Source organism: Leishmania martiniquensis, chromosome 36 (assembly GCF_017916325.1).
Source record: "Leishmania martiniquensis isolate LSCM1 chromosome 36, whole genome shotgun sequence".
Lineage (NCBI taxonomy): Eukaryota > Euglenozoa > Kinetoplastea > Trypanosomatida > Trypanosomatidae > Leishmania > Leishmania martiniquensis.
The window spans coordinates 885,729-900,119 of NC_090171.1; the positions used below are offsets into that span (position 1 = coordinate 885,729).

Genomic DNA, 14,391 nt, shown 5'->3' on the forward strand with positions numbered 1-14,391 from the left:
GCCGATGGTACCTCTCGGGTCTCCGGAGATTGTCAATGCAACGTCCAGACACCCTGAGGAGAGGAGGAGAGGGTGGGCAATACCAGGGCAACAATGAAGTCGGCAAGGAATCTTTCGGAGCGTGCGGTGCGTTGGGCAGCGCCACGTCCACATGCGTGGCACAGCAGGTACCGCAACGCCCTTGTTTTCCTAAATGGTTGGGCAGCGCTTCAATGCCCTTGCCTTTTCGCCATACAACTAGCCCGCATGTCTCTCCTTCTTTCAGCTGCGTTGCGCTTTCTCTTACACGCCTCCTCTTTCCCCCGTCTCCCCAACCCCCTTTCGCTTTGCTCATAATGGCGGCTCAAAGACGATTATGCAGCTCGTTCAGCAGCGTTAATGTGTCTCATCTCTGGACATGCGCAGAAGAAAGCCGAGGAACAGTGCAGGCGCAGCTGCGTTTGAGTGGAGGCGTGCCTCACCCCGCCCCCGTCGCGTCTCTCTATTTCTGCTCTTCAACTCCCATCCTGGAACGCCCTTGCAACCTTCTCCCTTTTCTCCCCTCCTTCTCTCCCTCCATTAACACACGCACACACGGAGGCAGCTGTGCTATGAGCAGAGGCCTGTGGGAAAATACACAGCGCTCGGGTTTCGTTTTTTTACTGTTTTGGGGTGGTGCGAAAGGGGGGTGACCGCAGCCCTCTCCATACGGACGCAGAAAAGGGGGCTACCCGTTGGATTTCACCCCGTTTTTCGTTCTGCTGCTTCGCCCTCCCCCTCCTCTTTCTCTTGGCTTGCCCTCCCAGTTAGTCGTGGCGCATACGCCCATGTTGCCGTCTCTCTTTTTGTTGATCGACATCGACAATACGCTGTACGAGTACAGCGAAACCGGCTTTCACCATGAGATGCGTGATCGCATTTTCGCCTTTGCGGAGCAGAGGGTTGGCTTGACGGCCGAGCAGGTGGAGTACCTCTCTCGCAAGTACTGGCTGAACTACGGCCTCTCCCTCTACGGCTACGTCAAGGAGTATAAGGTCGACGCAAAGGAGTACAGCGATTTTGTGCACCAGTGCTCGTATGACAAGCTGCACTATAACAAGCCGCTGGTCGACATGCTTGTGAGCATGCAGTACGTGCCAGAGGATGTGGAGGGGCACGATGGACTGTGCCCCACCGGTGTCGATCACCTCTACTACTTCACAAACGCCAACCACGCGCACGCGCGAAGGATACTCGACCGCCAAGGCCTGCGCCCCATATTCGCCCGACCGCGTCCGGCCGGGCGGCCCGTGAAGGATTATCATGGCACCGACGATCAGACCGACTGCGAGGATGAGGTGGAGTGGCTGGGCTTCTCGTACGAAGACCAGTGGCGACTAACGTATCCGGAGACGGCCAACAAGCCGATGCGGCGTGCCTACGAGGTGATCTACAAGGCGATTGACGACCAGGTTACCGAAGATGCAAAACTGTTGGCCGCCACTACGACGGCAGCGGGCGGCGATTCGGGCCTTATGTCTTCCTCGGCCTTGCATAATTCAGTCAAAGCCGAGGAGGTGGAGAGCAAGCGGGCCCATCTGCGCCCAGAAAACTTTGTCATGGTGGACGACTCGCTCATGAACATAGATGCACCGCTTGAGCTCGGCTGGAGCGCTGTGTGGTACGCACACGACGCCGAGGAGCTACCCACGGACGTGATGACGAACGCAAGTGCTCCTCTCTATGCATCCGCTGTCGCCTCCGGACGTCTGCAAGTGATCCGTAGCATTCTTGAGCTGAAGACGGCCGTGGAGCGGATTCGCCAGGTCAATAGCCAGAGGACGTTATTGTAAAGGTAAGAAGTGGGGGGGGGGTAGCTTCGCGTTGATGGCGAGGAGCATCTTCATGGAAGCGGTGCGAGTGCGTCTTTCTGTGCGGGCTTGTCGTCGTCTGATCCACGGAGTGGCGTCCACGATGCGGGTATACAGGCACGCACATCAGCATTCACTCACTTCCACGCCACAGAGGTAGCTGCACCTGTTGCGATCGCGTTTGATTTCTCTAGCAGCCATGGCGGACGCCCTGGAGAACGTTGTGAAGGCTGCGGAAGGGGCCCGCTTGCGTGCACGTGTAGGCTCGCTGGCTCTGTCCCGATGATGTATAATGCGTCTGCGCAGGCGAACCTGCCAACTCGGGAAGAAAAACGGACGTGGACGAAACGTATGGAAGAAAGGCCAACCACTGCCGATATGGGGACTCCGGGCGGCAGCGCGGAGGCACAGGAGAAAGATGGGGAGGGGACTGCGTAGACACGCCATCACTCTCCGATGGCAGCTGCGTTCTCGCCTCACTGAACGCTCTCCTAAGGAGAGGAGCGACTTGGTCGGGTTCGTCGTTCATCGGCAACATGGGGAGCCCACGAGGGGAGTGGGAGTGGGAGCCATCGGCCTTGAACGATGACGGCTCTTCGACGCCTTTCCTCTTGATCACCGCCCCTCTCCCTCCCCTCCTCAACACACACGCATGCGCGGGCGCTTCTCTCCCTCCCTCCTCGCCTCTACAGCTCCGCTTTATCCCACCGCCTTCTGCTCTTCTCACCAGCCTTCTCCTCTTTTTTTTTTCGTCCCGTATCGTCGGTTGCCCGCCTCTCTGACGACTGAGTTGGTGAGTACAAACGCACTACGAGCCATCACGACAAGACCGCAGAAGAGCACCTATTCACAAGGACGTACGCACAAAAAGGACTGGGCTTTGCTTCGCCTTCATTTCGCTGACTATCCCTCACACTCGCCTCCTCCCCCTTCATCCCTGTTGACTCGATCCAATCAGCTTCAGAGGAGGAGTTGGATCATTGCGTAAACGAATCGACGCCGCTACAACAGCAATGCGCGCATCATCTAGAGGGGGCGCACGCGTGGACTGGAGCCGTTCGCGCTTCCCGCAGCAGCTTCTTTACCTCGCTGTGCTTGTCGTTCTCGTCCCGTCTGCCACGACGGTGAACGCGCTAACCTATCACTTCACTGACGGCAAGCCGTTGTGCTTTTCTGAGGTCATTGAGAACGTTGGGGAGAGTCAGATCACCGGCGTGTACAACTGGAGAGCTAACCCCATGCTGCCAGCCTCAAAGGTGCAGCTGCGGCTTTCCGTGAAGGACGCAACAGGGAACGTGTACTACGACAGGGAGATGATGGAAGGCGAGCACTCTTTCGCAGTGCAGCTGAACCCCAGAGTACTGAGTGGGGAGCAGCTCATCTGCTTTACCGCCTCCTCAAGCTTCGTCGCCCCGGCGGAGAGGCCAGTGAAGGTGCGCATCGAACTGGATCAGGAGCGCAAGGGCGGCTTCAACGCCGACAAAGAGGTTGTCGAGACAATGCAGAAGCGGCGTCAGATCGATGGCCTCGACGTTTACACTTACCAAGAGGCAGGGGGAGAGCTGAAGGACATCCTGCAGCCGCGCGCCTACCTGGAGGCCATTGAGCGGGAGCTCACCGCGATGGGGCGGCTGCTTGATGCGCTAGCACGAAACTTGGGGGACAGCGTTCAGAGGGAGTCCCGCATGCGAATTACTTCGGAGAGCACCTTTACCCGCGTGTGGGTGTGCTCACTGCTCCTCATCGGTATCATCTCTGGTGTCCTTTGGATGCAGTTTCGCTTCCTCAAGTCGACCCTCCGGAAGAAAAAGCTTCTGTGAGAGCGCTGGGGAGGGATGCAAAGATGATGACGTAGATGAACGCGTGCAAGTGAGTGTCAGCCGTCTTCCTCCTCCCCTCTCCCTTTGTTTCGATGCGTCGACGCCGTCACCATCTCGCTTCCATTTGCCTTCTCGGCGGCAGTCGCGTGTCACTCGTGTAGCAGCGTAGGGTGGGAGGTGCAAGTAAGTGTGTGTGTAGGTGTGTGGGGTATTCATCTCTATGGGGGAGGGGAGGGGAGGGAGACAGCTGAATGGGCTTTGTTGGCGCTGAGCATTTCTTTTTTGTGTTGCATTCTTTGGTGCTTTTAAGCGGCTGTGTGTGTATATATGTATGTGCGTGTGCGTGGAAGGAGGGAGTGGGCGTGGAGTGGCGTGACGTGGCGAGGACAGGGGTGGCTGGGCGACATTCAGTAGGAGGGGCTGTTGGGAGCTACAAAAATGTCGTCGCACTGGCCACCCACCGCTTTTTGGCGGCGCCTCATAGCGCCTTTGCCTTTCGCACGGAGGGGGCCTTTCGCTGGTAATTCTCGCTGGAGCTCTGCAGCACCCTTTGCTCACGTACTACGTCGCTGCCCCCTTCTTACGGTTCTCCTCCCTCTCTATGGCTTCCGCTGCGATGGTTGACCAGATTGCTGTGTGCGAGTTGCTCCCCGCTAGACGCCCGCACGCGGAGCACTGCGGCAACGCAGGAGGTGTTGACTATGGCTTCTCGCAGCTCCTTCTGGGTAACAGTTTGCGACGTCTCAGTCACCTGGAGGGCGCGCCCCATGCCTTCTCTATCTTCGCCTCTTCTCCGGCTGCTGAAGCGCAGAGGGAGTGGGGGGGGTAAGGCAATCGGGTGCAGCGCGTGTGCGCTCTTCTCGCGGAAAGCTGCCAATGTGACCGCAATGGTAAACATAAGCAGAGAAAACGTGCTTGTGTCCGTCTGACGTGATGTGATCCGTGCGGCGCCCTCCCAATGGCACGTGGTGAGGACGGGTGACGTTCCTTGTGCCCCCTCTCTTCCACAATGCGCGACGGAGCCGCGAAACAAAAAGCGCACACACACACACCGACGGTACCAAAGCGCTGCGTTTTTCGTCCTCACCTGCGTCGTCCGGTCCTTAACACAGTGGGATCGTGTCCTCGCCATCCTCCTTTTGACGGGTGCACGGGAGGAGGGCGACACACTAAGCGCCGGCCGCCTCCGCGTCCCTCTCTCTCTCCAGCGACGCAGGGCTGATCAGAAAACGAATATTTCCCATGCCACTGCTGCATTGGTATCGTTCGCCCATCTCCATGTGTCGCAACCACACAGGACCCATCGAACCCGCAGCCCAGCCACCCTGAGCGCGCGTCTTTCTCACTCTCCGCCACATCTCCGTCTCTTACTCGTCACGCTTCTGCATCTCATCTGGACACCTGCAAGCCCACACACACAAGGCTCGCCCTTCCCTACGTAAAAAGCCACACGATCCCGGCCCCTCTCGTCCTTTACCTGCTTCTCCCTCCGTTCCTCCGCCGCACACACATACACACAGCAAGCCTGCCCCGTCCCCTCGCCCGCGCACCCCACCGCCTGTGCCTCTGTCTGCGCCAGTCCGACCACAGGATGACAAAAAATGTTTCATTGTAGTGTGCGCTGAGCTGGACGCCTGCTGAGAAATCGAACATATCGCAAATCACTCCACTCTGAGGGTCTCCGCGTGTGCGTGTGTGGTGATGTTCTACAAATGGTGAGAGGAGGTGTGCACTGGCATGCCCAGTGCTGCCGTGCCGTGCCGGCGGTGGCGGTGGGCTGCTTGCCCTGCTTGTGCGACGCTGTTATAATCCCGTGCCGCGCATCTGCCCTGTGGGCGGGACGATTCATGCACAGCGAAGATAGGACATGCGCCACCGGCCCTTTGGTGCGCGCGCGCTTGCTGCACCGTGCTGCGATGATTTCAACAAAGCAACTTATCTCCGTTAACGGACACGGTCGCTGACGACAACCACTGACTCACATAACCAAGATCTGCTATGACTGCACGTGTACGCAAGTGTGTGTGTGTGTGTGTTGGAGCGTCTCGGACCCCTCCCCGCCCCGTCCCCTCGCCCGCGCACCCCACCGCCTGTGCCTCTGTCTGCGCCAGTCCGACCACAGGATGACAAAAAATGTTTCATTGTAGTGTGCGCTGAGCTGGACGCCTGCTGAGAAATCGAACATATCGCAAATCACTCCACTCTGAGGGTCTCCGCGTGTGCGTGTGTGGTGATGTTCTACAAATGGTGAGAGGAGGTGTGCACTGGCATGCCCAGTGCTGCCGTGCCGTGCCGGCGGTGGCGGTGGGCTGCTTGCCCTGCTTGTGCGACGCTGTTATAATCCCGTGCCGCGCATCTGCCCTGTGGGCGGGACGATTCATGCACAGCGAAGATAGGACATGCGCCACCGGCCCTTTGGTGCGCGCGCGCTTGCTGCACCGTGCTGCGATGATTTCAACAAAGCAACTTATCTCCGTTAACGGACACGGTCGCTGACGACAACCACTGACTCACATAACCAAGATCTGCTATGACTGCACGTGTACGCAAGTGTGTGTGTGTGTGTGTGTTGGAGCGTCTCGGACCCCTCCCCGCCCCGTCCCCTCGCCCGCGCACCCCACCGCCTGTGCCTCTGTCTGCGCCAGTCCGACCACAGGATGACAAAAAATGTTTCATTGTAGTGTGCGCTGAGCTGGACGCCTGCTGAGAAATCGAACATATCGCAAATCACTCCACTCTGAGGGTCTCCGCGTGTGCGTGTGTGGTGATGTTCTACAAATGGTGAGAGGAGGTGTGCACTGGCATGCCCAGTGCTGCCGTGCCGTGCCGGCGGTGGCGGTGGGCTGCTTGCCCTGCTTGTGCGACGCTGTTATAATCCCGTGCCGCGCATCTGCCCTGTGGGCGGGACGATTCATGCACAGCGAAGATAGGACATGCGCCACCGGCCCTTGGTGCGCGCGCGCTTGCTGCACCGTGCTGCGATGATTTCAACAAAGCAACTTATCTCCGTTAACGGACACGGTCGCTGACGACAACCACTGACTCACATAACCAAGATCTGCTATGACTGCACGTGTACGCAAGTGTGTGTGTGTGTGTGTTGGAGCGTCTCGGACCCCTCCCCGCCCCGTCCCCTCGCCCGCGCACCCCACCGCCTGTGCCTCTGTCTGCGCCAGTCCGACCACAGGATGACAAAAAATGTTTCATTGTAGTGTGCGCTGAGCTGGACGCCTGCTGAGAAATCGAACATATCGCAAATCACTCCACTCTGAGGGTCTCCGCGTGTGCGTGTGTGGTGATGTTCTACAAATGGTGAGAGGAGGTGTGCACTGGCATGCCCAGTGCTGCCGTGCCGTGCCGGCGGTGGCGGTGGGCTGCTTGCCCTGCTTGTGCGACGCTGTTATAATCCCGTGCCGCGCATCTGCCCTGTGGGCGGGACGATTCATGCACAGCGAAGATAGGACATGCGCCACCGGCCCTTTGGTGCGCGCGCGCTTGCTGCACCGTGCTGCGATGATTTCAACAAAGCAACTTATCTCCGTTAACGGACACGGTCGCTGACGACAACCACTGACTCACATAACCAAGATCTGCTATGACTGCACGTGTACGCAAGTGTGTGTGTGTGTGTGTTGGAGCGTCTCGGACCCCTCCCCGCCCCGTCCCCTCGCCCGCGCACCCCACCGCCTGTGCCTCTGTCTGCGCCAGTCCGACCACAGGATGACAAAAAATGTTTCATTGTAGTGTGCGCTGAGCTGGACGCCTGCTGAGAAATCGAACATATCGCAAATCACTCCACTCTGAGGGTCTCCGCGTGTGCGTGTGTGGTGATGTTCTACAAATGGTGAGAGGAGGTGTGCACTGGCATGCCCAGTGCTGCCGTGCCGTGCCGGCGGTGGCGGTGGGCTGCTTGCCCTGCTTGTGCGACGCTGTTATAATCCCGTGCCGCGCATCTGCCCTGTGGGCGGGACGATTCATGCACAGCGAAGATAGGACATGCGCCACCGGCCCTTTGGTGCGCGCGCGCTTGCTGCACCGTGCTGCGATGATTTCAACAAAGCAACTTATCTCCGTTAACGGACACGGTCGCTGACGACAACCACTGACTCACATAACCAAGATCTGCTATGACTGCACGTGTACGCAAGTGTGTGTGTGTGTGTGTGTTGGAGCGTCTCGGACCCCTCCCCGCCCCGTCCCCTCGCCCGCGCACCCCACCGCCTGTGCCTCTGTCTGCGCCAGTCCGACCACAGGATGACAAAAAATGTTTCATTGTAGTGTGCGCTGAGCTGGACGCCTGCTGAGAAATCGAACATATCGCAAATCACTCCACTCTGAGGGTCTCCGCGTGTGCGTGTGTGGTGATGTTCTACAAATGGTGAGAGGAGGTGTGCACTGGCATGCCCAGTGCTGCCGTGCCGTGCCGGCGGTGGCGGTGGGCTGCTTGCCCTGCTTGTGCGACGCTGTTATAATCCCGTGCCGCGCATCTGCCCTGTGGGCGGGACGATTCATGCACAGCGAAGATAGGACATGCGCCACCGGCCCTTTGGTGCGCGCGCGCTTGCTGCACCGTGCTGCGATGATTTCAACAAAGCAACTTATCTCCGTTAACGGACACGGTCGCTGACGACAACCACTGACTCACATAACCAAGATCTGCTATGACTGCACGTGTACGCAAGTGTGTGTGTGGTGTGTGTTGGAGCGTCTCGGACCCCTCCCCGCCCCGTCCCCTCGCCCGCGCACCCCACCGCCTGTGCCTCTGTCTGCGCCAGTCCGACCACAGGATGACAAAAAATGTTTCATTGTAGTGTGCGCTGAGCTGGACGCCTGCTGAGAAATCGAACATATCGCAAATCACTCCACTCTGAGGGTCTCCGCGTGTGCGTGTGTGGTGATGTTCTACAAATGGTGAGAGGAGGTGTGCACTGGCATGCCCAGTGCTGCCGTGCCGTGCCGGCGGTGGCGGTGGGCTGCTTGCCCTGCTTGTGCGACGCTGTTATAATCCCGTGCCGCGCATCTGCCCTGTGGGCGGGACGATTCATGCACAGCGAAGATAGGACATGCGCCACCGGCCCTTTGGTGCGCGCGCGCTTGCTGCACCGTGCTGCGATGATTTCAACAAAGCAACTTATCTCCGTTAACGGACACGGTCGCTGACGACAACCACTGACTCACATAACCAAGATCTGCTATGACTGCACGTGTACGCAAGTTTGTGCATGCGGGTGCTGCATTGTTGTTGGTTGTGACGTTTTTTGTTTCGAACTGTATACAGGGGCTTTCGCGTGCTGTACTGGTGGCGGTTGCTAAGTTTACACGGCTGTTATTCTCCAGACGCTCTTATGGGCCAACGTGGGGAGTTAGTTGAGTTGAAGGGGCGTACTGGCGGCCACCGAGCAGAGGATTTTTTCCGCGGACTTCGGCGGCCTATTATCTCTGAAAAACTGGATAGGCATGCGTGGTCACGACGAGGGTGTTGCTCGCTTCTTTTTGCCTGTGTGGCTTCTCCATTTCACTCTCTGGCAGCTTTGGGTGCATTCGGGGGGGGGCGTTGTTCGGCAGCACTCCTCTACCTGCGCCATGGTATGTGTTTCTATGCATGTGGACTTATCTTCATCCGCTGTAACGTCCTCCCACGTCTTCCACGAGGCACGTCTCACTCACGTTAATCGCCTCTCTCGAGGGCACTACAGGGCACAGTACTTGAGCAGATCCCTTCAAATATCTCTCTTTCTCTAGCGGAATCACACACGGGCCACCCGGACCTTCACTGATAATCTACTACCACGGCCTCACTGAAGAGGGGGTGGGGATCGGCTTCTCGGTAACTTGCACGACTGCTGCGATTGACGTGCTGCCTCCCCCTGCGGTCGGGGCGCCTTCGGCTCTCCTTCTTGTGTGCTCTCTCTCTCAAGCATAGGTACTCGCTCGAAACGTTCGCCTCCGCAAGAGGAGCTCTTCAGGCATGGCGGACGAGGAGGACTATGAGGTAGACGTGAACAGGGACGACGCGCAGAAGGCAGAGCGTCCGAAGCGGCTAATCGACATCCTCCAGCATGACACGAGTCGGACGCTCACAGAGGAGATGGTGGAGCACGCGCAGACGGTGCTCGACTCGATGCCAGCCGAGCACAACTACAAAGATGTGGCGACGAAATTGAAAATTCGGCTTGACGATGCGTATGGGGGCACTTGGCATGTCATTGTGGGCAAACATTTCGGCGTCAACGTCACCAACGATGATGACACGCTTATCAACATGAAGATTGACGGTGTGTACTTCTTAGTCATGCGCTCCGGTCCACCCGATCGGCCGCTCGAGGTCGTTGACAGTGAATCTGTCACAGAGGAGTAATCCGAAGAGGGCGAAAGTCGCCGACGTATCAACCTTCTCCAGAAGGTACACGATACGAAGTTTTGCAGGAGCAAAAAGGAGTGTGGGAGGCTTTCGGAGCGTGTTTGTGCGTGTGGACGAAAGGGGCCATGCTCTGCCGCGCTGTAGGCGGTGCGGTAGAACCCTATCCAGAAGGACGCCTTACGCCTTCTGCTGACCGATGCACAGCGCCTCCTCCTCCTCCCCCCTTCCCACTTCCTGTCCTACTCTCTCGCGGCTTGTAAGCAGTCTGTGCTCAATGTATAGCTTTTCCTTTGTATCCCTCTCCGCGTGTAGACGGCAGGTGCGGGCGCGCTGGGGGTGGGGGGTAGGAGGTGGCACTCGGTGGTTTGATGCAACGCCTCGTTGTGGGACCGTTTTATCTTCAGGAGTGCAAATGCGTGTGTGTGTGTCCCTCTCCGGGGGCCGTTGATGATCTCTCCGAGTCTCGTCGCGCTCCCATACATGCACACATGCACACAGACATAATATATATATATATATGCGCGTGTGTGTATGGAGTGAGAAAGGGATGGAGTGACGACGAGTATTCATTTTCTCCTTCATATATCTGAGGCTGTCGAGTGTTATGTAGAAGACGCCGATGTTTTTTTTCTTGTCCTTTTCATATGTCAAGCCGCAGGTGCAGCGTTGGGAGATGATGGCCGGGAAAAGGCTTGCCACCGCAGAGATTTGGACACAAGAGCCACGCTCACGCCCCTCAGATGAGCCTCTGTCTCTCTGGCTGTCTAACGCTCTTCTCATGGTTTTCGGGGGCGCGCACTTGGCCTTTCCAAGTAGAAGACGCGGGTGTTGTGCTGTCCCAGCTCCGCCCGTGCCCCCTCTCATTGGAACGGCGCGGAGTCCGCGTGAGACGGCAGCCGGTCGCATTTGAAGGCGTCATCGTCGTTTTTAAATTCCTCCTCAATGCTGTCGCTCTTTGACGTCTTTTTTTTTCTGTGCTGTCGCCGCACCAATGCTTCTCGTCCTCGTCCATATCGCTTTCGGCTGCGCGCGCGTGCTGATGGATGTGCTGACTTGCCCTGCTATCCTCCACGCGCGATTCCGTTTCAGGCCCTGCTGCCGCCGCCATCAAAGTCAAACCGCGGCCCACTTCGTACCCCAGCGCAGCAGAAGTCAGCCGCGCCATTCATCGCCGATCACCACACGCACACCCCCACTGAACCCTCCTGTGCACACGCACGCTTAGTGATCGGAGAACGAAAATGCCGTCAGCAAAGAAAATGCTGCGGTCATTTGGGAAACACCGGCGCGAAAGTCGCCCGGTAACCACCGCGTACGACGAGAACGGCAACTGGGTCGGTGCACCGCACCAAGGCAAGATGCGGCTGGTGACAAACAAGTCCTTTGACAACTACTACGACACGTTGCAACAGCTTGGCGGACTGGTGGCTCGCACGGTGTATCCAACTTCCACAAACGTCTGCACCTCGACGGCTACTTCTTCCACCGCTGCTGAGCAGGAGGTGCCCACGAGCGTTTCGACGTCGCTATGGGCGAAGGAAATGGAGCTGTTCCGCACGCCGCTGCCAACCACATTCTGGATTAACGATACTGATCCCCTTGCGGCTCAGGTGCGGGCCTACATGGAGTCTCTCGATCCATCGCTTGTGGAGCCAATTCCATGGTACCCGATCGCAGGAATGGGCTGGCGCATCCTTGCCGACAAGACGGAGTTCCGCAAGCGTCCAGAGATGCAGCCGCTCCGTAAGTATTTGATCCAGCAGACCGCCCTCGGTACGATCAACCGACAGGAGGAAGTGTCGATGATTCCGCCGTTCCTGCTCGACATCCAGCCGAACGACGTCTGCCTCGACATGTGTGCCTCGCCCGGCTCCAAGACGGCCCAGATGCTTGTGGCGCTCGGGCGCCATAAGGTCGTGCCCTTTGAATCCGACGCGTCGCCGTTCCCCTTTGAGTACGATAGCGACGGCCTCGTCATCGCCAACGAGCTAGACACGAAGCGGGCCAACATGCTGGTGCACCAGGTAAAGCGGCTTCGACTTCTCTTTCCCTTTGCTCTCTTCACAAATCACGATGCGCGTTACTTTCCCGAGATGCCGCTGGAGCCGCTGCCCGTCGGCGTGGACAATGCGACGGCGGCTGGGGGTCAGGTGCTTCGCTTCGACAAGGTCCTATGTGATGTCGTGTGCTCCGGCGATGGCACACTGCGCAAGGCGCCGCACATTTTCAGGCTCTGGTCTCCCAAGGAGGCCATCAGCCTGCAGAAGCTACAGATCGAGATCGCGCTGCGGGCATCCCACCTCCTCCGCGTGGGCGGCCGCCTTGTCTACAGCACCTGTTCGCTGAATCCGATCGAGAACGAGGCGGTGGTTGCGCAGATTGTGCACCGCACGCGTGGCGCCATGCGCCTCTTGGATGCCAGAGCATTGCTACCGCAGCTCGTGTGTGCTCCTGGCATGACAACGTGGACGGTCACGGATGCGAAAGGACGCATGCTTGCAGCCCCAGAGGGCTGTATGCACGAGGCGCTCTTCCCACCTCACACCCCCGGCGGGTACAGCTCCGCCGCGGTCGATGCGCTGGACTTGTCGCTGTGTATGCGTCTCTTTCCCACCCACTGCAAGGGTGGTGGCTTCTTCGTGGCAGTGCTGGACAAAGTAAGCGAGTTTCGGCTTAAGAAGATGGCAGACCTGAAGGCGGAGAAGGACAACGCCGCTGTAGGGTGCGTGGTGGGGATAACAGCGGAGCGTCAGGCCACCACCGGCAGCACTGCTCCTCCAAAGCGTGAGAAGGAGGCATATACCACCGACACTGATGGCAGGGCGCGGGCGGCGGGTACAGCGGACGCTGGGGTCGGTGGGCTGGGGGAGCAGTTGATTGGCCCTCCAGAGCCGACGAGGCCCAAGTCGTTGCCACCACAGTTTGTCGGCGCGCCGGCAGAGATCCAGCGCACCATCACCGGCTTTTACGAGATCCCGCAGTTTCCCATGCACCTTCTGTTTGTGCGCACCGCTCAGGGCGAGCGCCAGCTGCGGTTGTCGCCTGGCTCGGTGTGCAGTATTGTCTCTCGCAAGGCTGCACAGGTGCTGCAGCACAAAGCAGAGAATGTCCTCATCGTCTCAGCCGGCTTGCGCGTGATTGCGTTTGAGTGTTTGGACAAGGGCTGGCGCATTGTGAGCGAGTCTGCGGTTCTCTTCGCAAAGTTAATGCGCCACTCCTCGCGCCTCGTGCGCGTCCCTGTCGCTCTCATTCAGGACATGGTTGCGAATGGTGGAAAGCTGAAGGAAAAGCTGCTCGATAGCATCGAGGATGCGCTGCTGCGCCGCACACTTGAAAGCCTACCGATTGGCGCGTTCCTGCTGGAGATCGAGGCGCCGAAGACGCACGGTGGCATATTCTACTCGGTCGCCCTGAGGGCTCGCTCGCGCATTCAGCTCCTCATTGACCACGAAGACCTGGAGGGTGTGCAGCTGCGCCTTGGTGAAGACCCGGTAGTGCCGGCGGGGAGCTCGGCGGCAGCAAACGAAGACGGAAGTTGAGGGCGAAAGCGAGGCTCTTAAATAGAGGCGGAGTGGGATAACCTGTCACACCTCCGTGTCAGCAGTGTAATAGGGATGCGCAGCCCTCGAGGTCCGAGGGTGATGTGCACGTGCGTGTGTGTGTGTTGTTGTAAAAGGGACGCCGGTCAACATCTTCCCGCGGGTATCGGCAGCTAAGGTTTTCATTCCTGGTTGCTTTTACTTCAGAGCGAAGCGCCTCTGCCATTGCCAAGCCTCACACGTACGCAGATAAGATGCCCCAATAGCTTAGAAAAAAGGGGTCGACAGAACGTTGCGAGCGCTCACGGCGACGCTGGTGGCGTGTACAGTGACCTAGAACTGTGTGTGTGTGTGTAGGAGGAGGAGGGGGATGGGGGCGGATATCCTCAGGCGTCAGAGATCGATGCGCCACTGTTCTACTCGATACGAGCGTATCGTACATCGCGCGTCTGTGGCGTGTTTAGGGGCCCGTGTGCGTTGGCTTCAAGCCCTGCCCTTTCTCGGCGTCCCTTCACTTGGGGAATAGATGAGGTATTCGCCCAAGGCACGCCTACGTACACATGCATGCATAACTGCGTTCTCTCCACAGCTTCTATTCCCTCTGGCTGTCTATCCATCGCCCTTCCCTTCGCGTCGCCGCCGCTGCTGCTGCTGCTGCTCACTGCAGTGCCCTTTCAACAGGTAATAAACGCACCTCTTTCTTTTTGCTTGTTTTCACCTTTGCTCCCCGTTTTGGTCTTGAGCCTTCTTTTTAATACGCCGTACGAAGACGAAAGGAAAGATGCACGGCAGCAGCAGCATATCTTCGCACTCCCTCACGTCCACCCCACCCTCATAAAAGT

At 58.4% G+C, this 14,391-nt stretch overlaps 4 protein-coding genes across 4 annotated transcripts; all 4 read left to right on the forward strand.

Moving 5' to 3' along the window:
* Positions 1-806: 806 nt before the first annotated feature.
* On the forward strand, positions 807-1,811 carry LSCM1_00222 (uncharacterized protein; the record flags this gene model as incomplete). The annotated part of the gene is made up of 1 exon (XM_067317874.1): positions 807-1,811. One exon carries the CDS (start codon positions 807-809, stop codon positions 1,809-1,811), a length of 1,005 nt encoding a protein of 334 aa, XP_067173979.1.
* A 1,031-nt stretch (positions 1,812-2,842) lies between these two features.
* On the forward strand, positions 2,843-3,649 carry LSCM1_00223 (uncharacterized protein; the record flags this gene model as incomplete). The annotated part of the gene is made up of 1 exon (XM_067317875.1): positions 2,843-3,649. The coding sequence occupies one exon, from the start codon at positions 2,843-2,845 to the stop codon at positions 3,647-3,649; it is 807 nt and encodes a 268-aa protein (XP_067173980.1).
* A 5,968-nt stretch (positions 3,650-9,617) lies between these two features.
* LSCM1_00224 (uncharacterized protein) lies at positions 9,618-10,007 on the forward strand (the record flags this gene model as incomplete). The annotated part of the gene is made up of 1 exon (XM_067317876.1): positions 9,618-10,007. One exon carries the CDS (start codon positions 9,618-9,620, stop codon positions 10,005-10,007), a length of 390 nt encoding a protein of 129 aa, XP_067173981.1.
* Positions 10,008-11,251: 1,244 nt separating this feature from the next.
* LSCM1_00225 (uncharacterized protein) lies at positions 11,252-13,549 on the forward strand (the record flags this gene model as incomplete). Its single annotated transcript, XM_067317877.1, has 1 exon — positions 11,252-13,549. One exon carries the CDS (start codon positions 11,252-11,254, stop codon positions 13,547-13,549), a length of 2,298 nt encoding a protein of 765 aa, XP_067173982.1.
* Positions 13,550-14,391: the final 842 nt, after the last annotated feature.